At 42.4% G+C, this 20,254-nt stretch overlaps 1 protein-coding gene across 1 annotated transcript in view; it reads left to right on the forward strand.

The window, feature by feature from the left end:
* LOC136877459 (alpha-tocopherol transfer protein-like) overlaps window positions 1-20,254 on the forward strand; it is a 238,092-nt gene that overhangs the window by 154,450 nt on the left and 63,388 nt on the right. Inside the window, exon 4 of the mRNA XM_067151515.2 lies at window positions 16,683-16,833. Within this exon, the coding sequence (XP_067007616.2) occupies window positions 16,683-16,833 (151 nt within the window). The remainder of the gene's footprint in view (window positions 1-16,682; window positions 16,834-20,254) is intronic.

Genomic DNA, 20,254 nt, shown 5'->3' on the forward strand with positions numbered 1-20,254 from the left:
AGTATATAAACTGCTGATTTTAGGGTCTCTGCGCCACTTCTCTACCATCTTTCAGTGTGTAAAGTACATAGCAGGGGGCGGGAAGCGCCTCTTTCTTCGGACAGCAGTTCAACAACCAGGTAATGGCCGTGTAATAACTTCTTTTCTTGCTAGCTCAGCAGTTTAACTCTCGGGGCGGGTCCGAAGCTTTTTCACCATGTAACCTTTCCCTAAAATGTAAAGACTCTTAGTATCTATTCTCTTTTAAGCTACGTATTGGGATAGAGAGTGCTTAACCCTCTCGAGCTCCCACTCATATTGTTTTGAGGTGAACTTATTTCTCACAACCGATTCTTCCTTAATGTAATGTAAATTGTTCTTTTCTAAAGTCACCTCCGTAGTATGGGATTAGCCCTTGCATTAGCGGCCTAGAGCCAGATTAGGTTTTAAACAAAATGTATTAGGAGTGCAGATCGCCTCCTCTCAAATTGTTATTTTAGAGGTCATGTAATTAACCTTTTTCTCACTTAATAGACCTCAGTAGGTTGGGTATTTTACCCCTGTGTATATGTCCTTAGAGGACAGCTTGAAGGTGGAATTAGGTGTGGCCTTTTGATAGACTTAAAACTTTGAGAGCGGATCGCTCTTTTGAAATTTGTTTCTGCGTGCCTCTAGGAGGTCTTACTGTGTAATTTGGAGCAAGTGCTCCTGGGCATGATTGGGGTTTTCTGCCCCTTTGTTTAATCCTTATGTACATGTAAGCTTGGGCTAACTTCTCAAGAATTGTAAGTTCGGGGCTCGAAGCCCAAAGCCTGTAAATACTGTTGTTGCTCTTTTGTTGCCTTGCTACTCTGTACCTGCCATTCGTGTTATTTCTGAATTTTGGAAAGAAAATATAACCTTGTTAAATTTTAAATTAACTTTAATTTCGTAGTTTGAGACCCGTTCACCCCCGCACCTTCTTTCACCTCTACCTACCACAAAAAGCCGGTAACAGTTTTAATTAAGTTCCCTACATCAGGATCCTCGGGGCTATCTGGTTATGGCGGTAAAGGTGTGCTTGGCGTGCTCGGTTCATCCGAAAGGACGTGGGTTTGATTCCCCGTCAGGAAGTCGAAAAATTTAAGGAACGAGATTTCCATTTCTGGAGGTGCATATGGTCCTGAAGTTCATTCAGAGCCTACACCATAAGTCAGTACCAGGTTAATTCCTGAGGGCAAAGGCGGCCGGGCGTAGTGCTAACCATTCTACCCCACCAAGTGCCGAGGTTTGGGATAGTGGAAGCCTTCACCTTCCACCCTTCTCAGGACCTCCATGGCCTGTAAGGAGATGACTTTGCTTTACATGAGTATCCTTCTTATACCTGCATGCTGTACTCTGTCCATCTTCGTGTTGCATCTCTTCTTTATCAATCGTTTTTAAGTTCATCTCCATCCTTAGAACATTTTGTTAGTATTTGTCAGTTTGAAATTGTATACAGTATGTGATCTTCTATCGTAGTTGTTTAGTTTATCATTCTACCCGTCTACTGAACTATCGGTTCTGTACCACCTATGGGTGTAACTCCTGTTGATTATTTTTTCCTTGCAATGGATCTACCAGGTAGTAAAACAGTTCGCTACTTTTATTCTTCTGGACTTTATCAATGGATACAGTCAGTCTTTCTTTAAAGGATGATGACAAACAAATTCTGATCACACTCGGCATTCAAAGCTCATTCAGTCTGAATAGTCTGTACTTGTGATGTAATATAACAAAATTTATGATCTCTTTCTTCGTTGAGAGATAATGTTAGTAAAACATTCTCGTATAGTGAATAAGGCGAATTTTCAAGTTGAAATGACCGCCGTCTCTAAATCTCAGGTTCAGTCTCAAGTTCAGTCTTAGGTTCACCAAGTGTAAGACAATAGAACCGTGCAAAACGACTTGTTGACTCGTTCGAAAACATTTATAAGAGTCGTAGGTCTCGCTCAATATGTCAAAGTCCAAGACTCGTTCCAAGCCTGCTGGTTAGTGAGTGAAATAATCAAACTCGAAAAGACGCTCAACTTCACTGATTAGATGAGTCTTCGAAACTGTCCATATTGTCTGAGCATCAACAAGCGTGGTTCGATTCTCTCCAAACTCGTTCATTGACGAGTTCTTCCCTATTCGTCCTAGCAACAGACTCGTTCTCTGACTAGCAGAAGTGGAATTGACGGAATGAGCTCAGATTTGTTCAATACACGGCGCTATAATGCGAATAGCGGGACTACATGTAAATTAATCCCATTATCACGGAAATCTCCTCTAGTAGTTTTGTTTGTTTGTCGTTGTACTGAGATAGCGGGTTCATTCCCAGCTGAAGACGGTAACATTTTGAAGGTACGCGTAGGCGACAAATTCGTGTCTTTCTCTTCCGGCAATTAAAGAACTGGCACAGTGTGAAATTCTGGCACCTTAGCTCCTTTTAAATATCTATCAGAATTTACGGCTTATTGAATAATAATAGTTCGAACAGAAGAGTCCGTGGCTCAGGTGGCAGCGCGCCGGCATCTCACCGCCGGGTTCCGTGGTTCGAATCCTGGTCACTCCCTGTGAGATTTGTGCTTGACAAAGCGGGGGTGGGATAGGTTTTTTTCCCTCGTACTTCGGTTTTTCCTGTCATCTTTCATTCCAGCAGTACTTTCAATATCATTTCATCTGTGAGTCATTAATTATTGCTTACTACTGGTATTAGGCTACGGTTTAATCATGCTCTCACCCCTGACTATACATTCAAATTTCAAATGATAAACTCACCTACGTGTTCATGTAATAATAGTGTCGCAGACATTAATCATATACTTTTTCATTGCTCCAAATCCGAACAACATCGCACTAATTTTTTTAAATCAACTGTTATTGCACCAAGTAGAATTCCCAACTAATGTAGCTAATCTTGTCAGGCAACCTACACCTCTAATCGTTTCCGTAATTGAAGAATTTTTGGATCAAAGTAATGTTAACGTATAGTTCTGGAATTGCGAGTCTCATAAACATGCTCTATTCTCATTTTCCTTTGCATAACCTGAAAAAGTAATATTCAAGTGAGACTATAGTAAAATTAACTGTCCAACTCATTGGCTGAATGGTCAGCGTTGAGGCATTCGGTTCAGAAGGTCCCGGGTTCAATTCCCGGTTGGGTCGGAGATTTTAATCACCTCTGATTAATTCTTCTGGCTCGGGGAGTGGGTAGTTGTGTTTGTCCCAACACCTTTCTCTTCATATTCACACAACACACTACACTACACTACCAACCATCACAGAAACACGCATTAGTGATTACATCCCTCCATATAGGGTTGGTTTCCGTGGTTTCCCATTTTCACACCAGGCTGTGCCTAATTAAGGCCACGGCCGCTTCCTTCCCACTCCTAGCTCTTTCCTGTCCCATCGTCGCCACAAGACCTGTCTGTGGTGGTGCGACGTAAAGCAACTTGCAAACATATACATACTAGCAGATGTACCCGTACTTCGCTACGGAATTTTCAGAAAGAGTGTCTTTGTGGTTTACCCAACTCAAGTCAATATAGATCATGACAATGACGTCGGTAGGAACGTAGCGATTAAAAGCAATGTTATCATATAAAATGCTCCATCCAATGAAAAACTGTACATTTTCTCCCTTTTAACGAACAGTACTACGCTGCCTACAGTATATACCGGTCCAATGTTACAGTGCTGGAATGACCAGGCCACAGACAGCCGCGAACACTCCTCTGCCATTATTCCGTTATGTGTGTACACTGCTCATTCCAATCAGAGCCTCAGAGTAGGGACTGAATAGCTGAAATAAAATGATGAACCAGTGTGTTTCGTACCAACAGTATCAGAAAATGTATGAACCAGAGGAATGGCATGCTAAGGAAGAAACTTGTCTGACTCTCCAACTATTTCCCGCCAATATTCAGGCAGGCTGTTATACTCAGTACGCAGTAGTAATCCCATCTATCTGAGAGGGCAGCAGAAAACACAAAGCACATTACAACAAACAATGGTCAATGAATGTTATTGTTGATCAATTTTATGAGCTTTCTATATTGTAGGCCTACACATTTCGTTTTCTTCCGAATCTGTGATGTTAGAGCATCTCATAAAATAATTTATAGTGCAGACTCTAGTTCATTATTGTTTGATTTTATATGCCTATTTTCATTAAATAAATAAATAATTTTCATTAAAATCGGTTTACCTATTTTCTCGCGACTCGGCGCTGATGTGGACTTAGCAACAAAAATTCAAATTCATTAATATTTATATTATCATAGCCGGTACGGTAAATATGTACAATTCATAAATGATCGGAAATTTAATACTGTGTAACTACCATTTCATTTAGTGCGAATAAGATTATATACGCCTGGATTGTATCTACTTATTCTCCGACTTCACATACACACATTCATACATACAGACAGACAGACAGACAGACAGACAGACTGTAAAGGCAGTGAGTAAGACTATATTAAATTGCGCCTACAAACGGACTTCACCATCAGATGACTCGTTCAGTGTTCTACATGGTTGGTCCTATGACATTTTCTCGTATCTCCTATATTTATGGCTTAGATTCAGTTATTCATTGAATGGGGTGAAATTTGGTACAGTTTTCACATACTACTTTATTTTTTGATACTCATGTGACCCTGGAATCATAAAATTGTGCGAACATATGGCCACTGGGCATGTCAATGTGCGTGCCCACTGTCATGATTGCATCTTTCCTATAAGTGTGCCAAATGATAACATAAGTTACACGTGTAAAAAGTACAAAATTAACTTGAACACGAGAAATCCAGTACTATTTAACGAATGAGATATAGAGATACGACAAAATGTCATAGGCCCCAAGTTGTAGATCTCTCCAAATTGAAACGCGATCTTTTGTGATACGACTTACGGTTTAGCCACCAATTATTCCGAAAGGAAGGTCTGCACCGTCGTTAAAATTGCATCCATACTCCAATATTTTCCGGGGCCAAAAGTTATACATTTGCATAGCCTGCAAGATGTATTTCCTCCAAGAAAAGATTATCCAGGTTTTGAGATTAGCTCTCTCCTACATAGGGAGTAATTAAGGAAGAAAGTAATACAGGTGAGAAAGTTGAAATTAATAGAAAATAGAATTATAACTGAGAACAGCGGGATGAATACAAATATGTACATTCCAAGTGAATGTATTGGAAAATCAAATGCCCCTCAATAAATTATGCTGGTATGAGTTAAGGATATAAGAAAGCGGTAACAGAGGAGAAATTTAGGCGCAGGGATTCTTAGGTAAACAGATAAGAAGATGACTAATGGTTTTATTACTTGAGCTATTCGAGGACGGTTATAATCTCCAACGATATTCCGCCAATATCCCGCAGAATGCCCGATTGACCCCTCTCTTGCTTTCTACTCAAGGAACAACCACGAATTTACAGGAATTATGACGAAAATGGCAATACGTTACTTCCCTGGTGGCATGCAGTCAGAGACGTTGCCATGGTAACCTGTAGGTTCGTTGTCGGTCTGTCGGTCACTCAATGCAGAGCATGATACCCGCAGGGAAAAGTAAATTTCTCTGTCATTTGACGAGTAAGGTAAATTATGAACATAACAAAAGTTGTTAATAATGAAGGGGCGTTTCACATAAAGTTCACGGAGTTTCCAGAAAATCAATCGTGTAAGAGAAAATGGAGGAAAACCGTTCTGGTTTTCGTATAAACCCCCAGTCTATTCAAAGATTTTAAAACGATATGCATATAAGAACCGTCGCCGGGATGAGTATACACTCGAGATCTATCCAGCAGTTTCGCTGTGATGGGGGAACAAACAGACAAACACACGGACAGACACGAAAAACAAAAACCACCGATTCGGTCTTGAGTTGACCTAAAACGGATAAATATCTGAAAAATTGGCAAAACAAACGAAATTACAGACAGCGGACCTCCTATAACTTTATTTATATAGATAAGCGTGGACACGTCTAGCAGTGCAGACCTTTATTTCGAGAGTTACTGCTTTGAAACTGTACGACATATCTACAAACGGACTTCAGCATCAGACGCATCGTACAGCGTTCTATATGACTGGTCCCATGACATCTTCTCGTATCTCCTATATTTATGGTTTGATTGAGTTGGAGTCATTAAAGGGGATGAAATTTTGTACATTTTTCACATACTACTTTATATTTTTGATACTCACGTGACAGCTAGAATCATAAAATTTGGCTATCACATGGCCACTGGTCATGTTAATGTGCGAGCCGAATGTCATGATTGTACTTTCCTAAAATTGTGCCAAATGATAACATATACGTGTAAAAGTACAAAATTAACTTGAAATCGAGAAATACAGCTCTATTTAACGCATAAGGGATAGAAATACGACAAAATGTCATAGGACAAAAGTTGTACATCTCTCCAAAATGAAACGGGATTGTGCTTTCTGATTTGTGATACGACTTACCGATTAGCCACCAATTATCCCGAAACAAAGGGCTGCACCGTCGTTAAATTGCATCCATATTTCAATATTTTCCGGGGCCAAAAGTTATACCTTTGCATAGCTTAGAATATTTCCTCAAAGAAAAGAGTGTCCAGCTTTCGGGATTACCACTCGCATACATACGGAGTAATTAAAGAAGAAAATAATACAGCTAAGAAAGCTGACATTAATAGAAAATGGATTATAACTGAAGACAGCCGGATGACGTCAAATATGTAAATACCAAGTGAATGTATTGGAAAATCAAATGCCCCTCAATAAATTATGCTGGTGTGGGTTATGGATATAAGGAAGCGGTAACAGGAGAAATTTAGGCGCAGGGAGTCTTAGGTAAACAGATAAGAAGATGAGTAATGGTGTTATTACTTGAGCTGTTCGAGGACGGCTATAACCTCCAACGATATTCCGCCAATATCCCGCAGAATGGCCGATTGACGCCTCTCTTGCCTTCTACCCACGGAACAACCACGAATTTAAAGGCATGATGAGGAAAATGGCAATACGGTACTTCCCTGCTGGCAAGCAGTCAAAGACGTTGCCAGGGTAACCTGTAGGTTCGTTGTCGGTCTGTCGGTCACTCAATGTAGAGCATGATACCCGCAGAAAATAGTAAATTTCTCCGTCATTTGAAGAGTAAGGTAAATTATGAACAGAACGAAAGTTGTTTATAATGCAGATGCGTTTTACATACGGTCCACGGATTTTACAGAAAATGAATAGTATAAGAGAAAATGGAGGAAAACCATTCTGGTTTTCTACAAACACCCCGTCTATTCAAAGATTTTAATATGATATGCATATCGAAACCTTCCTCGGGGTGCTAAATATGAAGTTTGGTTGAGATCAATCCAGCCGTATCGCCGTGATGGTGGAACGAACAGACAAACACGAAAAATAAAAACCACCGATTTGGTCTTGAGTTGGTCTAAAACGGATAAATACAGGAAAAATTGGCAAAACAAACGAAATTACAGACAGCGGACCCCCTACAAGTTTATTTACATAGGTATAGGGTTGGCGTCAGGAAGTGCATCCGGCTGTAAAACAGGGCCAAATCTACATGTTCGACACAATTCGCACCCGCGACCCCACAGATGTGGGAAAAGCGGTAGGAAAAGGAAGAAGACGAAACTATAGTAAAATTAACAAACACTTCACTCGCTATATGTGAAGAAAATTTCAAGAGCAGATGTGTGGATGTGAAATTTGTTCATATGAAGATAAAGTGATAATAATGTTTAATGACTGGCCAATGGCTTAAGGCAGAGCTCTACCGGGCGAGTTGGCCATGCGGTTAGGGGGGCGCAGCTTTGAGCTTGCATTCGGGAGATAGTAGGTTCGAGTCCCATTGTCGGCGGCCTGAAGATGATTTTCTGTGGTTTTCCATTTTCACACCAGGCAAATGTTGTACCTTAATTAAGGCCACGACCGCTTCCTTCCCACTCCTAAGCCTTTCCAATCCCATCGTTGCCATAAGACCTATCTGTGTCGGCGCGACGTAAAACAAACTATAAAACAAAAAATGCAGACCTCAAACATTTCTACGAAGAAGAAGAAGAAGAAGAAGAAGAAGAATAAGGAGAAGGAGAAGAAAAAGATTAATCATTGCCCCAGAGGAGTGCGACAGGCTTCAGCACCGGCACAGTTCCTATCCTCGCCGCTAGATTGGGGCTTCATTCATTCCTTCCATTACCGACCCGATCAAATGACTGGAAACAGGCTGTGCATTATCATTATTACACAAAAAGCGAACAGCATGAGAACATAGCAATCGAATCAGACTGGCGTTGCATTTATTTCACACCATTTAAATTTAGGAACTTCTTTGGTTAGTTGTTCCTTTGGATGACAATGTGTACAGACAGTTTCATAAAACATAATTATAAGCTTGCATCCGGGAGATAGTGTGTTCGAACCCCACTGTCGGCAGCCCTGAAGTTGGTTTTCCGTGGTTTCTCATTTTCACACCAGGAAAATGCTGGGGATTTACCTTAATTAAGTTCACGGCAACTTCCTTCCCACTCCTAGGCCTTTCCTATCCCATCGTCGCCATAAGACCTATCTCTGTCGGTGCGACGTAAAGCAACTAGCAAAAAAGAACCTAGTTAAACAGTTAAATTTACAATGAATTCGAGGCATAGATTTACATAATCAGAGAAAAAAGCATTTTAAATAATTATCACTATGTGCTATCCTGGTAAAAGTGGAATCGAAGGATCCCTATCCTAAGTTACGTGAGTGTGTTCTGCCAATGCTTGCTGATGCAAGACCGTTACGCAACACGCACTAAAGTAGCCCAGAACGCCAGCCACGGTCAAGGTCAAAAGAGGAATAGCCTCCACTCACATCACGTGGCAAATAAACAGACAAATGTGTATACAGTTGAAGCATTTGTTGTTATTGATGTTTGTCCTTCTTCTTCTTCTTGTTGCATACAACACGGCTTGGGATATCGTGGTTAACAGCCCGAATGCTGAACATGCGAACGGTTTCTGAAACAATAAAAATAATACCGAGCGAGTTGGCCGTGCGGTTAGGGTCGCGTAACTGTGAGCTTGCGTTCGGAAGATGGTGGATTCGAATCCCACCGTCGGCAGTCCTGAAGATGTGGATACTGGCCGCACTTAAGCGACTGCAGCTATCGAGCTCGGTCAGACGTACTTTAACCTGTCGGAAGCCAAAGGCATAGAGCTATCAATTTCGGTTACTGGTGGATTGTGTAAACGTGGCCCATAGATGACCTTAACGAATGAAATAAATAAATAAATAAATAAATAAATAAATAAGTAAATAAATAAATAAATCATCTTTACGTCCTGTAATTGGCTGTAGATTTTCAGAGATAATAATAATTGGTAGAATTTTAATGAAAAGGGGTTTGATAACTTGTTATTCTTCTTATTCTCTTCCACCGGGCGAGTTGGGCGTGCGGTTAGGAGCGCGCAGCTGTGAGCTCGCATCCGGGAGATAGTGGGTTCGAACCCCACTGTCGGCAGCCCTAATGGTGGTTTTCTGTGGTTTCCCATTTTTCACACCAGGCAAATGCCAGGGCTGTACCTTAACAAAGGCCACGGCTGATTCCTTCCGATTTTTAGGCCTTTCCTGTCCCATCGTCGCCATAAGACCTATCTGTGTCGGTGCGACGTAAAGCAACTAGCAAAAATATATATATATATTCTCTTCCACTTCTTCAACGTTTTGGACGTCCTGGTGAAGTCGAGGATGCGACCTATTTAGCATATGTTGACTTGGTAACGTTTTACGACCGGATGCCCTCATTGACCCCAACCCTGTAAGGAGCGATGTATTAAAAAATTACGTTTACTGTGGTGTTCGATAGAGTAGTTCGTTGTGTTTAAATACAAAGATGACAGCTGTAACGAACGATTTTGGAATTAGGGGTAGATTATTTCCAGTGCTAGAATTTAAATGTTCTAAACATTCGAACGGGGCAGTGTCACGGCCACGGACACAAATTTTAATGTACAATACGTACCACGTGTTAGGTATTGTCCAGATAAAGTATCCTGTTAGCAGGATTTGAAATTTTCCCACTACTGGGAGAGTTGATGTGTTCAGCTGGGGCTCCAGTTGCACGGAAATCGCTTCACGACGTAAAAGTAGTTACTGGGATGTACAAACAGTGACATTAAATCTAACATTAGAAAGCGCACTATTCCTCTAAATTGAATATTCGTCTATCACTCTACACTTTTTCGTATTATTCGAACCAAGTTTCCTTGTAAAGAAGAAATAATTTCAATACAGGTGTTGCCTTGAGTGAATGCGGAAGCGTGCATTAGAACCACTGTCAGCGTCTGGATTCAAACAGCCGACTTTCCTAGCGGAGTCCGTAGGACGTTAACCTTTGGTTTCCAAGGTAGTAGGCATGTGTTCGTTGGCAACTGGAGGTAACCAAAAGTGACAGCTCCATGCCTTCGGCTTCCGACATGTTAAAGAACGTCTGCAGGAAATATATCTCGGCGACTTGGCTTCTGTTAAGGTCGTTAAGGAGTTGTCATTATTGTTCAGGATTCGAATTTCCAACATCCAACGGTACGGCTTCGAAGTTCTATTGGAGAGGAGCGTAAATCAGTAAGGTAATAATACCACTTCCTTAATGTCCCTTCAGTTGCGAAAATCTGATGCTGGCTTACCGGAATTTTGCCCTGGAAGTTGTTAGTTTCAGTGCATCACCGTCGAACCACGAACCGTCGACCATCGAACCCGTAGCCTCCGGATAATAATAACATACTGCTATATATTATACGTTATCATTATAGACTGTTATGCCTTCCAGCGTTCAGTCTGCAAGCCTCTCAATGATGATGATGATGCTTGTTGTTTTAAGGGGCCTAACATCGAAGGTCATCGGTCCCTAGCCTCTCAGTGCAACTGTCCCTTTGGCCTCATTTAGATTCAAAAACTCTTACATTTAGAGCATTAAAAACTGAGTCTATCCAACGTCGCCATGGTCTCCCTCCGCACCGAGTGAATTGGCTGAACCGTTAGCCTGCATTTGGGAGATGGTAGGTTCGAACCTCACTCTCGGGAGCCCTGAAGATGGTTTTACATTTTTTCCCCAAATATATACTGGGACTGCTTCATGTAGGTCACGATCGCTTCCTTCTCAATCCTAACACTTTCCTATCAAATCGTCACCAAAGAACTGTTTGTACGACGTTAAACCTTTAGCAAACAAAGCACAATAAGGCTTTTTATGATGTCATATTTTTGGGATTATGCCATGTAATTAAAATATGTAAACTCACTCAACGCGCGTTTCAAAAGGTACCTTATCTTTCTTCATCAGGAGAAAACAAAAAACGAAAACACGACGCATCAATGGTTGCTAAGGGAAAGCAAAAAAGAAGTTAAAATGGTGCCTGAAGATGCAATACGGACGCGATTTTAGCCCCATGCTACGAACAACTATTGGCAGCAGTAAAGCAATACTTTCTGATGGTTCTGATGAAATGAAATGGCGTATGGCTTTTAGTGCCGGGAGTGTCCGAGGACGTGTTCCAGGTGCAGGTCTTTTAATTTGACGTCCGAAGAAGACGACACATACACTCAGTTCCCGAGCCAGCGAAATTAACTAATGATGGTTAAAATTCCCGACCCTTGTGACCAAAGGCCAGCTCGCTAACCATTTTGCCATGGAGCCGGACGATGGTTCTGATAATAGGTAGCTATTACTCAATTGAGTTTGTAACCTGTATCGCGGTTGAAATTATCCGGGTGTTGACGTGTGGGCGATATTGTTTTATTCTTTCTTTCTTAATCTGTTTACCCTCCAGGGCTGGCTTTTCCCTCGGACTCAGCGTGGGATCCCACCTCTACCGCCTCAAGGGCAGTGTCCTGGAGCGTGAGACATTGGGTCGGGGGATACAACTGGAGAGGATGACCAGTACCTTGCCCATGTAGCCTCACCTGCTATGCTGAACAGGGGCCTTGGTGGGGGATGGGATGATTGGAAGGGATTGACAAGGAAGAGGGAAGGAAGCGGCCGTGGCCTTAAGTTAGGTACCATCCCAGGATTTGCCTGGAGGAGAAGTGGGAAACCACGGGAAACCACTTCCAGGATGGCTGAGATGGGAATCAAACCCCCCTCTACTCAGTTGACCTCCCGAGGCTGAGTGGACCCCGTTCCAGCCGTCGTACCACTTTTCAAATTTCGTGGCAGAGCCGGGAATCGAACCCGGGCCTTCGGGGATGGCAGCTAATCACACTAACCACTACAGCACAGAGGCGGACTGATATTGTTTTATACGGGCAAAAACATCCACTCCTTGGAACATGACATGACCAGGCGTTAAAGCATGATCAGCAACAGCTGATTTATCAGGTTGGTTGAGTCTGATACACCTATTATGTTCCTTAATGCGGGAACATCTCGTTCTCGAAATCTGCCCAATATGAACCTTGCCACAAGTACAGGGAACTTTGTAGACACCCGGTTGTTGCAATTTAGGCAAACTGTCCTTACTTGGTCGCTGGAGTTGCCTACTATTAATTGAAGTTCCAAATACAGTTCGTATATTGTACCTATGTGTCCGGCTCCATGGCTAAATGGTTAGCATGCTGGCCTTTGGTTACAGGGGTCCCGGGTTCGATTCCCGGCAGGGTCGGGAATTGTAACCATAATTGGTTAATTCCGCTGACATGGAGACTGGATTTATGTGTCGTCTTCATCATCATTTCATCCTCATCACGACGCGCAGGTTGCCTACGGGAGTCAAATCAAAAGACCTGCACCTGGCGAGCCGAAGTCCTCGGACACCTCCCGGCACTAAAAGCCGTGCCCCATTTCATTTCATTGTACCTATGTAAGATTTTAGCAATACGATCCGTCGTGTTACGTACGTCAGGTAGGTAAGCAGTTCTTCTTACTTCTTTTTTCTCAACGGACGTCCGATTATACGTCGGTTTCCGAACCGTGGTTATCAAAGCTTTGCTATAACCGTTGCTCTTAAAGGTGGTTCTCAAGGCGCAAATTTCCTCTTGTAGAGCTGACACTTCACAAATCCTCCTAGCCCTGGTAGTTAGAGTTGTAATTATACCATGTTTCTGAACAGGGTGATGATGAGAATCTGCGTGGAGATATCCGTTGGTGTATGTTGGCTTACGGTAAACGCTGTATCCTAAAGATCCATGCTCTTTCTTGGTGACGATAACATCTAACAATGATATTTGGCCGTCAGATTCCATTTCCATTATGAAACAAATGGAAGGGTGCTGGCGATTAAGGTCATCCAGGAAATGACCAAGACTTCCTCACCTTCCGCCCAAACAACGAACGTATCGACCATATATTTCGCCACCAGATCTTCGGTTTGCAAGGTGCCGACGACAAAACTTTCTCTTCAAAGTTCTCCATGAAGAAATTAGCCACAACAGGAGAGAAAGGACTCCCCACGGCTACACTATCAGTCTACTCATAATATTTCCCATTCCATAGAAAGTAGAAGGAGGTTATGCACGATAGAAAAGTCTTGCGATGTCTTAGTAAAAATGCCATTATTGAGAGACATAACACCATCAATAGGTACTCTCGTAAACAGAGACACCACATCGAGACTCACTAAGGTATCACGCGGCTGAAGTGACATAGCTTTCAACTCCTCAATGATGTGTGTGGAATCCTTATATAGGAAAGGGTGTTACCCAGAAGCGATTGGGGTAGTGTACCTAAATGTTTAGAAAGGGCATATGCAGGGGAAACAGTCGTACTAACAGTAGGCCTAAGAGGAACACCTTCCTTATATATTTTAGGAAGCCCACAGAGTCTCGGAGGAATAGCATTCCCTGGAAAGAAAGTCTTCGCTGTATCTTCTGGAATAGAAGATTCCTTGATCAATTTGACGGTGACATTTGGGTAGCGAGTTGTACGACCACGACTATTAAGCCTTTATATAGGACCTGCTAACAAATACGAGATCTTTTTATTAAAATCAGCCTTATCCATCACCACTGTCACGTTGCCCTTGTCAGCGGAGAGAACGATTATATCAGAATTGTGCGTTAGATCTTTTAGCGCCCGGCTTTCGTCTTGTTTTAAGTCGTGTTAGGCAGCTTAGCGGTCCTGAGAACTCTGGAACATTCTTGTCTAACTTCCCGGCCTCTTCAGGTGTGAGGTAATGTACCGAGGATCCTATAGATGTAATAAGTTCCTTAAATGGAATTCTTCTAGGCGCTACAGCAAAGCTGAGACCTTTAGCGAGAACTGCCTGTTGGGTATCATCTACAGACATACTGGACAAACTTATGGCAACTTTGTTGGCAGCAAGTCTAATGGCATGTGGTTTCTGCATCTGATAACATATTTCATATTTGGAAATATGTCTTCCCCTTGCCTAATCTAGTATGCTGTTGGCTTGCACTGCAGTAATATGATCAAAGACCTTCCATAATTCCTAATTTACTAAGTTCGAGAGGAGTGGATGCATCTGTAGCAACTCCCTCGAGATGTGGCAGATGTAACACTCATCGGCTAAAATATGGTTCCAAAACTACAGACTTATTGTTGTAAAAACTATTTCATCGCTTCCTTCCCTTATCGCTTAAGAAACGATTTCAGTACTTATACCGCATACTTTTCTCTGATGATACTGCTGTATTCTCGTAACACGGAGAGTTGGCCGGGCTTCGAACCCCACTATCGGAAGCCCTGAAGATGGTTTTCCGCGGTTTCCCCATTTTTACACCAGGCAAATGCTGGGGCTGTACCTTAATTATGGCCTCGGCCGCTTCCTTCCCACTCCTAGGCCTTTCCTATCTCATCGTCGCCGTAAGATCTACTGTACCTGTGTCGGTGCGACGTAAAGCAGATAGTAAATAACATTCTCGTAACGAAAGACTCCGATGATTTTGGGAGTAACTTATTTTTAGTGGTGTAGTAGTGTTGTTGAGGATATTTATTTCAGCCAAAACATCGAGATTACCGAGCTCGATAGCTGCAGTCGCTTAAGTGCGGCCAGTATCCAGTATTCGGGAGATAGTAGGTTCTAACCACACTGTCGGCAGCCCTGAAAATGGTTTTCAGTAGTTTCCCATTTTCACACCAGGCAAATGCTGGGGCTGTACCTTAATTAACGCCATGGTCGCTTCCTTCCCTCTCCTAGCCCTTCCCTGTCCCATCGTCGCCATAAGACCTATCCGTGTCGGTGCGAAGTAAAGCAACTAGCAAAAAAAAAAAAAAAAAAATCGAGATTATGCAGCCCTTGGGAAGATTGATCCGAGGATTCGAGGAGAAATGGGAATCAGTCCAGCTCCTCGAAGAATCATCTTTTTAATTTAGCAAACGGCTTTACAGATACAATACATACATGATTTTGGAAAGCAAATTATATCTTTATGTCCAGGTTGTTTATGTAACTAATTGTCTCTGGAAACGCAGAAGCAAACTCACTGGTGTCACCATTGTACCTTTTTTTTTTTTTTTTTTTTTGGACACTCGGTGATAATATGTTGGATGGTCTGCTTAGAGGCACCACAATAGCAGTTAGGTTTAGGAATTCTTTTCCATTTGTAGTGAAAATATGCGCAGTTGCAATGGCCCGATTGTATCCTGTTAAGAGTAGACCAGGTTTTGCGAGGAAAACCAGGTGTCCGCGACGAACCAATTTGTGGCAGAGTTGACTAAGGCCTGGCATCTTGTCTTCCCTGCCATTCTTTAGTTATATTGAAATTGGTATTCTTCAATTCTATTGCAGTTCTCTTTGTTTGGATTTCGAGACCTTAGATGATTCAGATGGTCACGTCCGTAGGTTTAACCTTAAAGTACTCTACACGTGAACAGCGAGCAGACGACCAGACATATTTCTCTCCCGGTGAAGATAAAACATTAATGAAGAGTCATAAATACAGTATGTAAGTTCCATGAAATAATCTCTAGTTCTCAGAATACTAACGCCGAAGTGACCGATGGAGATCGGACAGACAATATTTAGTGGAAGAAAGTGACCTAGGTTATTTTTACGTCACACCAACACGGACAGATCTTGTGGGGATGATGAGATGGGAAAGAGCTAGGACTGGGAAGGAAGTGACCGTAGCCGTAATTAAGGTACAGCCCCAGCATTTGCCTTGTGTAAAAAATGGGGAAACCACACGCAAAACCATCTTTAGGACTCCCGATAGTGGGGTTTGAACCCACTATCCTCCGAAAGCAAGCTGGAAGCTACGTAAATCTGTGAGGCCTTGAAGAATGTACTGGCACCGAGCTCGATAGCTGCAGTCGCTTAAGTGCGGCCAGTATCCAGTATTCGGGAGATAGTAGGTTCGAACCCCATTGTCGGCAGCCCTGAAAATGGTTTTCCGTGGTTTCCCATTTTCACACCAGGCAAATTCTGGGGCTGTACCTTAATTAAGGCCACGGCCGCTTCCTTCCCACTCCTGGCCCTTTCCTGTCCCATCGTCGCCATAAGACATATCTGTGTCGGTGCGACGTAAAACAACTAGCAAAAAAAAAGAAAAGATTGTACTCCGGGTGCTGCTCCTACTGGCTCTATTCCCATGTCGTACAACTGACCTAACATCCTTTTCACCAATTTATTTACTCAGCTGCCTCGAAATATCCCAGGGCCACTTACTCTCGTTCCGGTCATGGAAAGTGTGTGCTGTATCAAGTTACCCAAAAATGTGGTCCTTGAACTAAAATAGAATCATTTTCTCTGTTACAGCTGGTGAACTACTACAACTTCAAAGAAAATAACCCGGACCTTCACAAAAACATCAACCCACTGAGCCTACGTTATATCAGTGAAGACGATGTGGTACTGGTACTCCCATACCGGGAACAAACAGGACGACGAGTTCTTATCTACAGAATGGGTGAGTAAGTTCTCTTTCCAAAAATCATTACTGAGGCTCGACTGTCGATCATAGAATTGTAAAATGTTTGGACTGTTTATGTTGCGGAATGGTACTTCAAGGATACACATATCTGATTGAAAAGGAAACTCCCATTCAGAGGCTACTAGGGAGTTAACACACATTCAGTACCCATGGACAGGGGTTAATAGTTTAGGTAACATTAAATAAAAACTGTTGCAAACTACCTACCAAGTTCCGCCATTTTTTTCACAACGCTATGTTCTTCCGGAAGCCGGCACTTTGTCTGGATTTGGCCCTGTTTTCGCCGGATACCGAATACCGAATACCTTTTCTGACACCAAGCCAATGCGAAGGGATGCACCGTACTTACTACTGCGTGTTTCTGGAGTGATTTGTAGTGTGATGTGTCGTATGTAAATGAAGATGTGTATTGATACGAACACAAACACCCAGTTCACGAGCTAGAGGAATTAGCAATAGCAGATTAAAATCGCCAACCTGGCTGGGAATCGAATCCGGGGCCATTTGAACCGGCTGACCATTCCGCAAAGAAGTCGGACGCTGTCTGATGGCTTATAGGAGAACCTCTTCCGTAAGCAGTCTGAATTAACCTCCATGTGATTATATTGAATCTAGTGTCTCGTAATCACGCAATTATGAAAATCAAGTCACGGTAATAGCGCTGCACATTGTAGGACAGCCGTCAGACATGTTTTATATCCTTAAGCAGCTCGGCATCAGATGAATGTTCAACTAGCGAACAATCGAACACTTCGATGAAACCGTGAGTATAACTGATCCCCCTCGTTCGGACAGTCAGAGGACTGCTTGGATACTGCAGCTCGCCAATGTCGTGAAACGAAACATCACCGAAATCGTGCACGAAAACTAAAGGTAACTGACTAGTGTCTGTTCAAAAGGTGCTATTTCCACCCTGATAATGCTGTAGAGGAACGCAAGGAAACGTATAGTAAAAGGCACATGGAACGTAACCATGATCGAGTATTTCTTTTATTAGGTATTCTTGGTGAGGATCCCAAACACTGTTTGCATATTCCAATAATGGACGAACCATACTTAAGTAACTTTTCTCTTTTAATTCCCTTTTAATGACCCTTCCAGTGCAAATTACTTTCAAATCTGACACCTAAGTATTTGCACTTGCCATCTTTTGGGATAACTACCTCATCCAAAGTATATTCAAATTCAGTTTTAAAACTCCTGTTTGTAAATGTAGTTCGTTCGTAATCTGTTACTCTCCAGGTTCGGTGTTTCCCTCGGACTCAGCGAGGGATCCCACCTATACCGTCTCAAGGGCAGTGTCCTGGAGCTTCAGACTCTGGGTCTGGGATACAACTGGGAAGTATGACAAGTACCTCGCCCAGGCGGCCTCACCTGCTATGCTGAACAGGGGTCTTGTGGGAGGATGAGAAGTTTGGAATGGATGGGCAAGGAAGAGGGAAGGAAGCGACCGAGGCCTTAAGAAGTTAGGTACCATCCCGGCATTTGCCTGGAGGAGAAGTGGGAAACCACGGAAAACCACTTCCAGGATGGATGAGGAGGGAATCGAACCCACCTCTACTCAGTTGACCTCCCGAGGCTGAGTGGACCCCGTTACAGCCGTCGTACCACTTTTCAAATTTCGTGGCAGAGCCGGGAATCGAACCCTGGGCCTCTGGGGGTGGCAGCTAATCACACTAACCACTACACCACAGGGGCGGACTTGTAAATGTTGTAACAGTTGATTTGCCTCTATTAATCTTCATATTATTTTCTTCAACCCATTGTTGGATACGGTCAAGGTCCCTTTATAATTCTGAACAGTCATTGTTATTTATTTCCCTATAAACAATTATGTCATCTGCATACAATCTTATTTTTGATGTTATATTGTTCTCTAAATCATTTGCGTATATTAAGAAAAGTAACGGACCGATTATACCACCCTATAAAATTCCCTTTCAAACTTTCTCTTCCTGTGATACATTATTTTCTACCTTGACTTTCTGAACCCTTGAATTTAGAAATGTTCTTATCCAACGTGTAACCCTTACGTCCAATCCTATTCCCTCCAATTTCTTTAATAATATTCCATGTTCCACTCTATCAAAGGCTTTGGAAAGATCTTTCTTTCTTTCTTATCTTTCTTATATGGATTACTCATGGCATTCAATAACATTCGACTACTGCAATGCGTTTGGACGAAATACTTTTTAAAAAGTGAACTGGAAATAGCACCTTCCGAGCAGGCACTCCTCAACTGCAAGAGAGATTAACGTATCGAGTTGAAAATCGTCTAGCCTGCTAAGAAGTGTCCTTGATTTGAGATTTTAATTATTTTTTAACAATTTTCTTTACGTCGCACCGACACAAATAGGTCTTATGGTGACAACGGGATAGAAAGGGCTAAGGAATGGGAAGGAAGCGGCCGTGGCCTTAATTTAGGTACAGCCCCAACATTTGCCTGTTGTGAAGCTTGGTTTAAAAGCACTTAGTCGCAGCACTGGACACTTCTAACAACACAGCTAAATTAACAGAAACTGGACAAATGCCGAACCCTGCTCAAAGCGGTAGGCACAAAACTGTCATCGGCAAATTCTCTTTACTTGTGAGAAACGTTTCACAAATGAAAATACCGCCAAAAAATCGTGTCTATGCCCAAGATATAGTCATAGTTATAGATCATCATTTAGCATCATTGATGTTTTGGAAAGACTTCCCGTTTTCACACCAGGCAAATGCTGGGGTTTAAACTAATTAATGAGAAGGCCACAGCCTTTTCAATCCCAGCCCTTTCTCGTCCTTGCGTCGCCGAGATCCTTCCCTGAGTTGGAGCGAACGGGAACGGTCACGGAGTGTGTTAAATCTTACCCAGACCTCGAAAACATAACACCATCGGTGTCAGAAGAGAAATGGGTAGATTAAATAGGAAAGATGAAAGTGAGGATCCTGGCATGAATGATCAGAATCAACACTAGACTCCGGTATGGTCCTCATGGACGTTCTAACAAATACCACTGATGATGATAAGATTTAAATTGTTCTCCCTTTAGCGTGTTTTGTTAACAAAGAAAAACAGAGTGCTATCCTTTAGAAAACTATATTTTTGTTGCCATTGATGCTTTCACGGCCCGTACTTATAGACATGATACTGTATCGGCTTTTGGGCTTATGCCGTGTCAAAAAAAGAAAGGTAAAATTCTTTACGTTTCGCAGAGAACTGTGCTCTGCGGCATCAGAAGAAAATCTCGACTGTCCACGAGAAACGCCTCTTAAACAGAAACTTTTTAAAAATTTAGACGTTATAATAGAAGTGGAAATGGTGCGTTCATTCGCCACCAGATGGCTCCCCGGACGTGGCACAGCGTTCGCGTTTGAAGCGGAAGCTGACCGAACCATCAGAATCAGTCAAAGAGGT

The sequence above is a fragment of the Anabrus simplex genome, chromosome 7, assembly GCF_040414725.1.
Source record: "Anabrus simplex isolate iqAnaSimp1 chromosome 7, ASM4041472v1, whole genome shotgun sequence".
NCBI classification, from domain to species: domain Eukaryota; kingdom Metazoa; phylum Arthropoda; class Insecta; order Orthoptera; family Tettigoniidae; genus Anabrus; species Anabrus simplex.